At 39.3% G+C, this 14,796-nt stretch overlaps 1 protein-coding gene across 1 annotated transcript; it reads left to right on the top strand.

Annotated features, from left to right (window-relative positions):
* The first annotated feature begins 529 nt into the window (after nt 1-529).
* On the top strand, nt 530-12,569 carry STON1 (stonin 1). Its single transcript, XM_077813900.1, has 3 exons — nt 530-2,479; nt 10,329-10,531; nt 12,218-12,569. The coding sequence occupies exons 1-3, from the start codon at nt 556-558 to the stop codon at nt 12,290-12,292; spliced, it is 2,202 nt and encodes a 733-aa protein (XP_077670026.1). The 5' UTR covers nt 530-555; the 3' UTR covers nt 12,293-12,569.
* The last annotated feature ends 2,227 nt before the right edge of the window (nt 12,570-14,796 follow it).

Here is a 14,796-nt window from a genome sequence, read left to right as displayed (position 1 = left end):
TTTAACATGGGCAAAGCCATGCATTTCTCTCCTAGCCTCCATCTTGGAAACAGATGAGCCATTTTTGCTGAACTTTCCCAAAAAATTCATCATGAGGCAGATACCCAGCATGAAAATTTCAGCTCAAACAGTTATTTTGCCAAAGATAACAGAAACTTCTAATTGAAAATGTTAGGCAACCTTACCTATAGGTATTTCTGTCAGCTCCACTTACAGTGTTTGTGTGTGTGTGTGTATCAAATGTTCAAAGCTGTCCGCTAAGTTTGGGTGCCCAATTTGTGACAGCAATTGGAGGTCTGTGGCAGTACTTTAAAAATGTCTGCTCAGTACTTTAAAAATCAGGCCTAAGGTGACTCAGGTTGTGCATCCAGAAATTGAGGCACCCAAAACTGGATGCTCATGAAAATTTAGGCCTTATGAAATTTGAATGTTGTAAGTTTTTTTCAAAAGTAATTGCATTTATTTCTTATTACGTCTGTTCTTGTTTTGTGTTATTTCTCAACAGATGACTCAGAGGTGATAGCTGTATAAGTGTTTCAAGTTTTTTCCTACAAGATGTGTTCCACATATCCAACAAACTGGGTCACTTTTGATGATGAACCCCTGTCTCAATCTCCTCAAAAATCAGTGGAAAATAGTAATACCTGTAAAGCAAATGGTCTTAATCTCAATCTTGCTAATATGCATGAATCTTCAAGTAGGTCAACTTCTACAAACAGAACTCCACTTTCGTCTCCTGTAGCTGACTTTTACTTAAATCCTGGACCTCCTCGTAACTCTCCACTTTCTACACCTACCAGAGAATATCCAGGAAGTCGCTGTATCCCCAAATCAGGAATTCACATCCTTTATCCTATTCCTGAATTGTCATCAAACATTAACCTTCACCCACCACCTGGGAGTTGTTCGTCCTTAGCTTTTCAGAAACTGAGCACTGCACCTAATGATAATCCACCTAAGATTTTAGTCTCTAAACAAGGAGCCCCGGGTGAAATAAATCCTACTTACCAAGAAAGCTGCAATAAATTAGAAGATCAGTTGGAATTGGAACGCTTCCAATATTTTCAGAATGACTGTGCTTTTTCAAGTCTATTTTGGAAAGAGGGGTGTTCAACTAGCATGTCTCCCTATAATGTTGACACACAAAGAAAGGATAAAAAGCTTTGCAGAAGTATTTGCCGTCCTAAAGAAAAAGACACTTGCCATGATCAGAAAAGTCTCAATCAGAATTCCTTCAGTTATATCTGTGAAAGGCTTGAACATTTGCAAACTGATACTTTGGGAAGCCTGTCTGCCTCCAGCTTACATGCATGGCATAATCTCTCTTCTTTCATTCCATACAGTCTCTTCAGGAGCCAGAAAAAAGATGGTTGGCCTTTCATGCTAAGAATTCCTGAGAAGAAGAATATGATGTCATCTCGGCAGTGGGGTCCTATTTATCTTAAAGTCCTACCTGGAGGCATTTTACAAATGTACTATGAGAAGGGCCTTGAAAAACCTTTTAAAGAATTCCAGCTCCAACCATACTGTAAACTGTCAGAACCCAAGCTAGAGAACTGTAGTGTTTCAGGAAAAATCCATACCGTGAAGATTGAATATGTGTCTTATACAGAGAAAAGAAAATACCACCCCAAAGCAGAAGTGGTCCATGAACCAGAGGTGGAGCAGATGCTAAAGTTAGGAACCATGGATTACAATGACTTCACTGACTTCCTTGCAACAGTTGAGGAAGAGTTAATGAAGCTTCCTGCCATTTGTAAGCAAAAGAGAAATTATGAGGAACAAGAAATTATACTAGAAATAGTGGATAAGTTTTGGGGGAAAGTCACTAAAACAGAAGGAAAACTTGTAGAAAGTGCTGTCATCACACACATTTATTGTATGTGTTTTGTGAATGGCAATACTGAATGCTTTTTTACTTTAAATGATCTAGCACTCCAGAAAAGAGATGAATTTTATTTTGACAAGGACCTGGAGAAGAAATGGATTGATATTCTTGACTACCATTTCCATAAGTGTGTCAAAACACATGAGTTTGAGCAAACAAGAATTATTAAGTTTACACCCTTGGATGCCTGTAGGTTAGAACTGATGCGTTTCAAGACACTGTATATTGGGCAAGACCTTCCATTTTCTTTAAAGGCTGCAGTAGTTGTTCAGGGAGCATACATAGAACTTCAGGCTTTTATAAACATGTCTTCTACTTCTCTGATTCCAGCACGTTTGCATTCCATGAAATACTGTGAAAATGTCATGATATGCTTTCCAGTTCCTGCACAGTGGATCAAAGCACTTTGGACCATGAATCTCCAAAGACAGAAGTCCCTAAAAGCAAAAATGAACAGAAAAACATGCCTTGGTTCTTTACATGAAGTTGAATCTGATCCTGTAATTCAGGTCTCAATTGGAACAGCAAAATATGAAAGTGCCTATAGGGCTGTAGTGTGGAAGATAGACAGACTTCCGGATAAAAACTCAAGTAAATATATTCTGCATTATCAAAATAGTATTTTTTGGGTACAGCTCTTCTCCTGGAGGAGCCTGATTCTTCTCTCATGCTGATCTTATATAACTTCACTGACTTTCCTAATTTACACTAGTGTAAGGGCCCAGTCCCAATGCAACTCCCATTGTCTTCAATGGGAGATGGACTGGGCCTTTTAATGAGAGGAGAATTTGACCTTAAATGTTTTTTCTAATGTGCAATTTCATCTTGATGGTGGTAGCTTCTTCTTCAATACTTGTACTACAGTAGTGCCTAGAGCCCGTAACTGTGACCAGGGCTCCATTGTTCTCAGCACTCTGTAAACCCATATTAAAAAATGGTTCCTGCCCATGAATATCATACAATTTAAAGAGATAAGACAGACAAAGGTGGGATGGGAATCAAAAACAGACCAGCATCACCGAGCTGGTCAGTGGCAGAGCTGGGACTAGAACCTCGGACTCTTAAGCTTATTGCATCTTCTTGCCAAGATTTAGTGTCAGTGTAGTTAGAAGGTGATGTAGTCAATCTCCCTTGGTGTCCAGAGGTCTATTGAGTTTCAACATTGACATGTTTGCTTTCCTTGTGAAAGCACAGCCATCTAGTACCACGTTTGTGAACTAACTAATATTCTAAGTTTGTATTCATAGAAAAATATAAACACTGACACCACAGTGCCTTCGGTTATATTCCTTCTCTGTGGTCGTCATACCTTAAATAAATGCTCACTGCAAAAAAAAAAAAAAAAAAAAGTGAACTAAGCTTTAATTAGGGCTGTCAAGCAATTAAAAAAAATTAATTGTGGTTAATCGTGCGATTAAAAAAGTTAAGCATGATTAATCGTGCTGTTAAACAATAATGGAATACCATTTATATAAATGTTTTGGATGTTTTCCACATTTTAAATATATTGATTTCAATTACAACACAGAATACAAAGTGTACAGTGCTCTCTTTATATTTATTTTTTATTATAAATATTTGCACTGTAAAAATACAAGAAATAGTATTTTTCAGTTTACTTAGTACAAGTACTGTAGTGCAAACTCTATCATGAAAGTTGAACTTACAAATGTAGAGTTATGTCCAAAAGTAATTGGATTCCTACAAGTCCACTCATTCCTATTTCTTATTCAGCCAATTGCTCAGACAGGTTTGTTTACATTTGCAGGAGATAATGGTCCCACTTCTTGTTCACAATGTCACCTGATAGTGAGAGCAGGCATTCGCATGGTACTGTTGTGGCCAGTGTTGCAAGATATTTACGTGTCAGATGCACTAAAGATTTTTGTGTCGCTTCATGCTTCAACCATCATTCCAGAGGACATGTGTCAATTCTGCTGATGGGTTGTGCTCGATAATGATCCAAAGCAGTGCAGACCAACGCATGTTCATTTTCATCATCTGAGTCAGATGTCACCAGCAGAAGGTTGATTTTCTTTTTTGGTGATTCGGGTTCTATAGTTTCTGCATCGGAGTGTTGCTCTTTTAAGACTTCTGAAAGCATCCTGCACACCCCATCCCTCTCAGATTTTGGAAGGCACTTTTGATTCTTAGATAGCTGTAGCTATCTTTAGAAATCTCGCATTGGTACCATCTTTGTGTCTTGTGAAATCTGCAGTGAAAGTGTTCTTAACACAAACAACATGCTGGGTCATCGTCTGAGACTGTTATAACATGAAATATATGACAGAATGCGAGTAAAACACAGAGCAGGAGACACAAAATTCTCCCCCAAGGAGTTCAGTCACAAATTTAATTAACACATTATTTCTTTAATGAGCATCATCAGCATGGAAGCCTGTCCTCTGGAATGGTAGCCGAAGCACGAAGGGGCATACAAATGTTTAGCATATCTGGCATGTAAATACCTTGCAACGCTGGCCATGCGAACGTCTGTTGTCACTTTCAGGAGACATTGTAAATAAGAAATTGGCAGCATTATCTCCTGCAAATGTAAACAAACTTGTCTGTTTTAGCGATTGGCTGAACAAGAAGTAGGACTGAGTGGACTTGTAGGCTCTAAAGTTTTACATTGTTTTGTTTTTTAGTGCAGTTATGTAACAAAAAAAAATCTACATTTGTAAGTTGCGCTTTCACAATAATCAGATTGCACTATGGTACTTTTATGAGGTGAATTGAAATAAATTATTTCTTTTATCATTTTTACAGGGCAAATATTTGTAATAAAAATAATATAAAGTGAGCCGTGTACATTTTGTATTCTGTGTTATAACTGAAATCAATATATTTGAAAATGTAGAAAACGTCAAAAAAATTTATATACATTTCAATTGGTATTCTATTGTTTAACAGTGCAATTAAAACTGCAATTAATTACAATAAATTTTTTAAATTGCGATTAATTTTGTTGAGTTAATTGTGTGAGTTAACTGCATTTAATCGACAGCCCTACTTTTAATCATACACATGGAAATTGTTCATTTTTTCCACTGGGGAAGCCAGTTAACTTTATTTCATTCAGGAAAAATAGATTTTTTTAAAAAGAGAAAAATATGAATAAAGATTCATTTTTAAAAACCTTATTTTTAGTGACAGTTTCAGATTAATAGAACAATGCATTATTTTCATGAGGCATAAAAAAGACTAAAAAATATCTTGCTCTGTCTTAGTAAGTGCTGGAGAATGAAGGCCCCTTGGATATGCATTGTGTATGTGAGGCTTTTGGAATATTTTGTGCAAGGCAATGACAACGATTACATTCTCTTGTATGTACACCATTTTCAGAAATTATACCTTCTAGAAATATGGGTGCAAGAAGGTAGATTAACAAATGGATCAAAATAGCAAGATATCTTATATTTTACCACCTAGCAGCTCAAATTACATCTTGAAAAAGCCCAGCAAAACTTTAACCCTGTTAAGTGCAGCTTTCATTTATACTTTAGTACAAAGTCACCACCTCCAATCAACAGCCTTCCCTGTTAGACCCGCCATCACTCAAAAGTTTAAATTCTAAACTGTTTTTTAAAAAAGCAAATAAACTCTTTAAAGTAGTTCTTTCCCATTTTTAACTTTTATATCCTATATCTATAGCCCTTTATAAGCATGCTCATGGTTTAAAATAATTAGGATGTTAAATTTTCCCAGTTTGATATTGTGTGTGTGTGTGTGTGTGTGTGTGTGAGGGAGAGAGAGAGATTCTTGTAATGGAAATATAGAACAGACACACAAAGAAGGGAAATATTAAATTTAAATTGCCTCAACCAGTATGTGGACTGCATATGCACCTGCCTACTGTTTGAAATTTCATCTCTAAATGTACTTTTTCTGTTTAGGATAGCTCTTTTCTTCCAAAGTGCTACCCATTGAAAATGGAGTAGAATAGAATGAATGAAAAAATGTGTTCCATTTCTTAATAAAGGTGCTGATGACATTGAGAAAACAATGTACAAATAGATTTCTAGTAAATATGCCCTGCCCTCCCCTCCCCCCCAGTGAAAAAAGTTAAATGTGGACAAAATTCTGGTTACTGTAATTAGTGTGCTATATCCCATTGAAGAAAATGGGATTCCTTGCATGGATAAGGTGCACAGGATTTGGTCCTATGGCAGTAAAGTCACTGTGAGAATGTGTGGTCTCACAGTGTTACCAGCAGATAAGAATCAGATTAGTATATTGTTTTAAAAAATATATTAAATAATGACATTGCATTAAATACTCTTGCACATTTGGTAGAATTAGAGGCTGTATCCTTTATAGAGTGCAGTCACTAAAGGATGAGATCTCACACACATGAGTAGTTCTGGCATTTCATCCATTACAGGGCACTGATACCCACTATAGAAAGACTGACCCACAAACTCAGGTACAGGGAGGCTATCAGGTTCGTTCCAGCCCAGCTTACCACTCCCTTTGAGTAGGGAAAGGCCACAAGAGTGTCTGGCTGGAAAGACATGACACATGGTGCTTTTGAGAAGGCTGGGCTTCATGCCCAAAGGTCACAGGACTGGACTGAATATCTCCTGAGCAATTTTTCAATTTGTTAACTTATTTTTCTTTTGTTTTATAAACTCTTGAGGAAAAGACTCTGCAGATAGGCAGCAACTACTTGGTGTGATGAATCTATTCACCAGCTTAGAATGGTCTATCAGTGTATGGATGACAAAAGTACAAGTGCAGTAAAGTACTACATTGATTTTTACAGTTAGTCCAAAATGTAGCTTGTACCTACCACATAGAAGATTCTAGTAAGGTATACAGGGTTGAGAAGCAATTTTCTACTAGAAGTGCCTAACTTTTGTCTTTGATCTGTGGCTCGTAGTTTATGGTTCCATCCTGGCATCCTCTTTCAGTTGCCTTGCTTTTGACTATCTTCCAGAATAACTGGGGTTCATGACAGATACTCCCCTCTCTGCCTTTCCAGCCATTGAGGCAGCCTCCCTGCTTTCAAGTGAGAGACCCCGAGGAAACTGAGGGATGGAACTGGGGCTAGACAGTGTTGAGCACTTGACAAGGGGAGAGGGAAGGAGTTGCAACATCAGCAAATACTATGGGTGATGAGGAAGCAGCTCAGGTCAGGCTGTGAGAAAGGACTGAAGATGGAAAGAGACATAAAAGGGAGGGATAGAAATTATTGTTAATTATTTGTATTACTGTACCACCTAAGTGCCCTAGTCATGGACCAGGACCCCGTTGTGGTAGGTGCTGTACAAACACAGAGCAAAAAATGGCTCCTGCCCCAAGGAGCTTACAATCGAAGTATAAAACAAGAGACAACAGATGAATAAAGACTGACATGAGAGAACAAGGAGACAATATTGGCCACTATGATAGGTAGGGCCGTACCAAATTCATGGCTGTGAAAAACATGTCACGGAATGTGAAATCAGACCTCCCCCATGAAATATAGCTATTGGAGGGCAGGGCTGGGGGTGCCCCAGCCAGGGGCTACCATTCACTGGGCTCCAGCTGCTAGTTTGCTGGGCTGGGTAGGGATAGGACTTCCTCTTCCCCTGCACAGCCGCTCTTCGGTGGAGATCAGACCCACCTCCAGGTCTCTCTCCTAGTTGCAGGAAGCTCTGCAGCCTCCCAGCTCTGAAGGCAGAGCAGAGGGTGGCAATCCCACGCCTCCATTTTGGGTCAGGACCCCCCTGGTTAAAAAACTGAAATTTCAGATATAAAACCTGAAAATGTGAAATTGACCAATTTAAAAACTCTCTGGCCATGAAGTTGACCAAAATGGACTGTGAATTTGATAGGGCCCCCGTAACAGGCATTAGTCTCAGCACACTAGTGGCCTAACCGTTGTCAAGTTTTTTATAGGTTTCATGGCAATGGAGAGTTTTAAGCAAGGTTTTGAAAGATGATAATGAGATAGCTTTGTGGGTGTTTATGGGGAGACCCTCCAAAGTGTGAAGGGCAGCATGGGAGAAAGCTCAAAAATTTAACAAATGGGAATTGGGAGCTGGGCAGTTCAGAGGCAGGAGTTAACATCTAAATAGCAAACAAGAGATTAAATATGATGGGAGTATGGGGGAATGGAAACTGAAGGAGGAAGAAGGGAAATAATAGAATGCAAAGGTGAAGGGAACTGATTAAGAAGAAAGAATGGACAGTAAGGTGGAAAGCTTGTGGAGAGAATTGAGAGTATTGATGGATTGGGGAGAAATGATTGTTTTTCCTGGTGGGGTACCAGTGTCCAGTTTATCAGTATAGCTATTTTGCTAAATCACACAATGAAAATAGTTTTACTTGTCCATATATCAAGTATAGACCAGGCCTAAAATGTTTGATATTGCAGGCCTTCTTCATACTGAGTAGCATGTAGATAAGTTGGTAAGTGCTACTTAGTATTAAGTGCTGCAGAATTAGACCCTTAATTAATTAATTATAAAATGTTATATAAATTATAGACGTCTTTTGTAATACTTTAAATTTCCTCCCATTATTTTGTTGGTCTGATTTTTTTTTGAGAGAGAGAGAAATTTTTAGGAACTAGGTATTTTTGTTTAGCACCTACAATTATAGATACAAGACTTTTTTCCCCCTTGCACTATTTATACAACTAATATCTTGTTATGGTATTTGGTAAGGATTAAAGCTGTTCTTTTGTACAGTAAAAATACAAACAAGATGAATGGAAGAATGCCTAAACAAGACACCAAAGAAAGAATTAGAGAGAGATATGTATTATCTGGTTGGTTGATGGGTATCTGCCTTGTTACAAATCTCATTAAAAGAAATCTGAAAAGTTTGAGAGTGGACTTAGCAGTGAATTTCTTGTGCTGCTTCTGGATGGCAGTCCTCAGAATTCTGCACTTAGACAAGATCTAATAATCTAAACCTGGTTTATGCTACATGTGCATTTAGTCAAATAAGGATTCAAACACAATATCAAGGGGAGCAAAGATACCTTTTAGTAAAAGATTACATATAAAACAACACTTTAAAATATTAATGTATATTTTACAAGGTACAAACAATCAAGGAGAGCACATGCCCTACCAGTGTGATTGCATACCTGCAGTTCTGAACATTTGGCCCAAGGATGTCTTTGCATTCCATGTAATTGGGGTTGGTCCTGCTTGGAGCAGGAGGTTGGACTAGATGACCTCCTGAGGTCTCTTCCAGCCCTAATCTTCTATGATTCTATGTGTATTGGAATGAATCAGCATGGGGGAAAAGCTGTCTGTAGTCAGGATTTTTTCTCAACAGATTATTTTTATAGCAAAAACGCAAAATAAATTAACCCAAGTAGGGGACGGGACATAGGAGAGGAGAACAAAGGGAAACCTCCCCAATTTGGGATTCAGCTCAGTCACATGATCTTCATGGTATATCCCAATCTTCCAGAAGACATTTCCCATCCCCTTCCCCTCTTCTCTCTCAAGCAGCCAATAAATAGCCCATCCCCACAACACCTAAAGAGGGAATGGGCAAGTTGAGTTGAGGATAACTCCTTATTCACCAAAGGACCAGGTTATACCTGCCACACCCCCCGCCCCCGACATACAATGCCTTCAGGAATGGTGGTATCAAAAATTAATATGCATATGCAAGGAAAATAGATATACAAGAAATATTTTAATTCATATTCTTACTTCAAACTGGAGTTAAAATGAGGGAGCGGTAGGTTTAACTAGATTTTTCTTTTGGGAAATTTGCAGCTAAGTAGTTTTAATAAAAATACATGTATATACTTTATAGATAAATGTGACTCCTTCAAAATTGGTCAAATACATGTTATTTTCTAAAAATTATTTTAAGATGTTCGGCTTGCTAGAGACATTATGGGCGGACTTTTCAATTCCTTGGGAATTTTACCATTGACTTCAGTGAGTGCAGAGTTAGGCCAGTGCTGAGTGCCTTTGAAAATCCTATTTTATATGCCAAATTTCATGCTGGATTGTGTTCACACCAAACTAAACACCCTGAAAATATGGGCCCATGTTGGCAGACAGCACAGCATGGTTACACTTGGGTCATATTTTCAAGCTTTTCTTCACACCCATGCGAGATAGAAACTGAATTATTTTAAAAATGAAAGCTGAGATTCTAATGTAATCATTTAAATCCAGGTTTATGGTGTCCATCCAGCTCTCAATGTATGTGGTGACTTTTGTGAAACCTGATTTGAAAAAACTATGGTGACTGCTATAGAAATGTGTTGAAATAGGCAGAAAATGATAACCGGTATAATCTTGTGCCTAGATACCAAGTGATTAGGCACTTTATAAATAGCTAGACAGATGATAGAGTAATCTTGCATTATGTAATAACTACAGTTTACTAAAAGATAGCACTACCATACCCAGTTAACAGATTAACCATGTATTAAAAATGGAGAGAAAATAATGAACTGTGATTTTTCCTTTCAAAGGCCCATGTCATCCATACAGTCTGTCTTACAAACTAGAACTTGGATCAGACCAGGAAATACCTTCTGACTGGTATCCATTTGCAACTGTACAGTTTGTCATGCTTGATGCGTGTGCCTCAGGGACTGAAGTAAAATCGCTGGGCATAGAGTGTGATGTTCAGCCCCAGAAACATTTGAACCAGAAAACTTGCTACAACTGCCAGGTATTCTTCACTTCTTTGCTTTTTGCAATCTTTTTGTTCTAATACACCATTTACAAAGTATGTGTAGGGCTCTACTAAATTCACGGCCATGAATAACACACCATGGACTGTGAAATCAGACCTCCCCCATGAAATGTAGTTTTTGGAGGGGAAGGAGAGGGTGGGTGCCCCAGCCAGGGGCTCCTACCATTCACCAGGCTCCAGCTGCCAGTTCATGGGCTGGGGAAGGACAGGACTTCCTCTTCCCCTGCACGGCCACTCTTGCAGGGAGATCAGACCCACCTCTGGTTATCTTCCACAGCTACAGGAAGCTCTGCAGCTGCCCAGCTCTGAAGGCAGTGCAGAAGTGAGGGTGGCAATCCCGTGCCCACCCTACGACCCCTCCATGCCTGCATTTTCATTCAGGACCCTCACAATTAAAAAACTGAAATTTCAGATGTAAACATCTAAAAACATGAAATTGACCAAAATGGACAGTGATTTTGGTAAGACCCTGTGATAAATATAAAGAGAAGGGTAACCAACTTTCTGTATACAGTGCTATAAAATCCCTCCTGGCCAGAGGCAAGACTCTTTCACCTCTAAAGGGTTAAGAAGCTACGGTAACTTCACTGGCACCTGACCCAGAATGACCAATGAGGGGACAAGATACTTTCAAATCTGGAGGGGGTGGGGGATAAAGGGGTCTGTCTGTCTGTGTGATGCTTTTGCCTGGAACAGATCAGAAATTCAAGCCTTTCAACTCCTGTTAAGTTAGTAAGTAATCTAGCTAGAAAATGCATTAGATTTTCTTTTGTTTAATGGCTGGTAAAATAAGCTGTGCCGGAGGGAATGTATATTCCTGTTTTTGTGTCTTTTTGTAACTTAAGGTTTTGCCTAGAGGGATTCTCTATGTTTTGAATCTGATTACTCTGTAAGGTATTTACCCTCCTGATTTTACAGATATGATTCTTTTACCTTTTCTTTAATTAAAATTCTTCTTTTAAGAACCTGATTGATTTTTCATTGTTCTTAAGCTCCAAGGGTTTGGGTCTGTGGTCACCTGTACCAATTGGTGAGGATTCTTATCAAGCCTTCCCACGAAAGGGGGTGTAGGGCTTGGGGGGATATTTTGGGGGAAGACGTCTCCAAGTGGTCTCTTTCCCTGTTCTTTGTTTAAAATGCTTGATGGAGGCAGCATACTGTTCAAGGACAAGGCAAAGTTTGTAACTTGGGGAAGTTTTTAACCTAAGCTGGTAAGAATAAGCTTAGGGGTCTTTCATGCAGGTCCCCACATCTGTACCATAGAGTTCAGAGTGGGGAAGGAACCTTGACAGGCCCTTAGCATTTGTGATTTACTTTTGAAGCATATGAGCTTGCATGCATTTTTTTGTTGGCTTAATGGCTTTGAACACAGTAATTATTTAATAAAAGAATATCCTTGATCTGAACACATGATTCTTAGAGATGGGGCCCAAACCAGACCTGATAAACCAACTTCCCATTTCCCTACCAAACAAATTTTGGGTGTGGTGATTTGAAATTCATTGGATCTTGAGTCCTGTGTTTCAGGCCTCTACCTCTAGGGCTTGATTCTGCACCCACTGAAGTCCATGTTAAAAATCCCATTGACTTCAGTAGTGCATGGTCAGGCTTCTAATACCTAGTCATTTGCTAATGTTGTACATGTATATTTTCTAACCATAGGTTGAAATTGAAAAGAAGTGGATCAGGCTTGATGGAGAAGACCCAGATAAGGCTAGCACCTGCCTAATGCAGTAAAAGGAGACGAGGCACTTGTAATACATGGTTACGTGTTCTTTAAATATGAAAAAAATGGAGGAAAATGTTAGTGGGAATTAATTTCCATAGTAAATATTTGTTATTGTAAGAAAAAGTGCAATGATCTAGTGCAGGGGTCTCAAACATATGGCCTGCAGAATTATTTCCTGTGGCCCACTATAGGCGCCAACTCCACCGGAAGCCAAGTTCCCCTCCCCCACGCTTCTCCTCCACCCCTAACCTCTGAGCGCACCGTGTCCCCACTCCTCCACCTACCTCCCAGTGCTTCCTGCTGCCAAACAGCTGTTTGGACTTTCCAGGAGGGAGGGGGGAGGACTGGGGACATGGCACGCTCAGGGGAGGAGGCGGAGAAGAGGCAGGGCTGGGGCAGGGATTTGGGGAAGGGGTTGGAATGGGGGTGGGGTGGGAAGAGGCCTCGTGGAAGGTGTGGAGTGGGGGCAGGGCCGGGGGCAGAGTGGGGGGCTTTAACCGAAGTAATTCTAAAAGTAAATGCGTGTTTTGTCATTTGAGTGAGGTGCATTACTGAGTGTTTATATTTTATTAAAACCCCTCTTCGCATTACAGTTTTAAAAAAGTTAATACATTGACTTTTAATAGCATACTATATTACTCTTCATTTTTTTCATTTTTGACTATACTTTTGTATCATTGTATGAAAAGGTTTCAGTGATGTGGCCCTCGGGCCAATGTACTAGTCCTCATGTGGCCCTCGTAGTGATTTGAGTTTGAGATCCCTGATCTAGTGTATAATAAATGCAGCAGTTGAAAATCCACTGTTCACAATTTTTGTAATGCTTCTGGGTCTGATATTGCAAATTGTTAGTCATTTAATTAGCCTTAATTCAAGTGTGCAGCCCAGTATGGGATTACTGGTGTGAGTAAGCACTGATTGTACAGTTGTAAGTTTGCAGGACTGAGCCCTTAGTGTACAGATTGTAATATATTTATCTGCAAAGTACCTATTACTTGTGAACGGTCTCATGCTCCATGTTGAGAACTGTTACTATTCTAAAAGAATTGTCTGTTTGCCATATCGATATTTAACAATAAAAACATCCAAAATACTTATGGCACAAACCTGGGTAGGGTACAGCAGGATCAGTTGCACATTTGAATGTAGTTTGTAAATATGATATGTTCGTCTCCATGTTTATGAACAGCACAAGCATACGCTTATTTCCCATTAAGAGTTTCCACATAACGTAGAGTGAGAGAACTTCCTCAGGAATAAAACTCCTAATTCTCTCCCTCCAGGGGCTGTAAATGTTGCTCTCTCACTGTTTCCTCTAGGATTGTTCAATGCAAAGTCTCAGACAGTCTTGATTGAAATTCCCATGCCAAGGTGAGGCTAATCTATTTCAGTGCCTCGGAGAGTGAACAGGGCCTGACCCTCAGCTGACATAAATCAGCGTAGCTCCATTAAGTTCAATGCAGCTTTGCCAATTTACACCAGTTGACATCTGGCCTTATGAGTTATAAAGGTGGCTAATCACTACCCTTTGTTTTTTGTGGATGTCTTTCAAGACTCAAGTTCCAGATGTTGGTTTGAAACTAGAGCCTGTATGGCATCACTGCCTTGAACTGTAAGGCAGAGGGGAATGTAAACATACAGGGAAAGTAAGACTTTTTCTTACATTGCCATCTATAAAGGAATTGGCTACAGAGGAAAATTGATGGTTATATTTATATACCAGGCTTTAGGGATTTATATCCTTCAGGAATTTTGTGGTTTTTAATCAGATTATTTTTGGTTTGGCTTTATTTTGTTATGATCAAAGTTCTGATTTTTTAAGGCTTAATTGTTTTAAAATGTCCATTGAAGCTACCTGGTTCATATGTGGCTTTGGGCTGGAGGAATACACACTAGGGACCACTGCTATAATCATACATGATGATCAGTGTTTACTCAACAGTTTCTCAGGACTGGAAGCACAAGTCATCACTGATTATGTTGACAGAATTGTATGGGGAAGCTAGCACAGCATGTCTGCCTTATGCTTGGCTCTAGCTAATGCTGTGGGCACTTAAACTCATCCAACTACATTGTTCACTTAAAATGTCAACATTTAATAACATTACCAAAGAGCAATTACTGTTGCTCCTTTGCCAAGTGGAAACAGAATTTTGAGATCTTGCAGGTCAGTTTTACATTTGGAGCAGAAATCACTGATGCAGAGTAGGGTATTTTCTTAGTATAATTCAGCTGCGACAAAACACCATCCAAAATCGCCTGGCCACAGCCATCCCATCACCCAGGGGGAAGGTTGCCATAAACTCTGTCATCTCCGGAACCAACAGCCAACTGCTACCGGACATCGTCATCACCAACAAAGACTGGAAGATCATCATGGTGGATATCACAGTGCCATTTGAGAACAGGACCCTAGCCTTCCACGATGCCCGAGCTCAAAAAGTAGAGAAATATGTCCTTCTGGCCAAAACCTTGAGAGCTAAGGGTTACCAAGTCCAGACAAATGCACTGA

The sequence above is a fragment of the Eretmochelys imbricata genome, chromosome 3, assembly GCF_965152235.1.
Source record: "Eretmochelys imbricata isolate rEreImb1 chromosome 3, rEreImb1.hap1, whole genome shotgun sequence".
Taxonomy (NCBI): domain Eukaryota; kingdom Metazoa; phylum Chordata; order Testudines; family Cheloniidae; genus Eretmochelys; species Eretmochelys imbricata.
The sequence above is the reverse complement of the archived record's forward strand: the minus strand, read 5'-3'. Positions and strand labels throughout refer to the sequence as shown.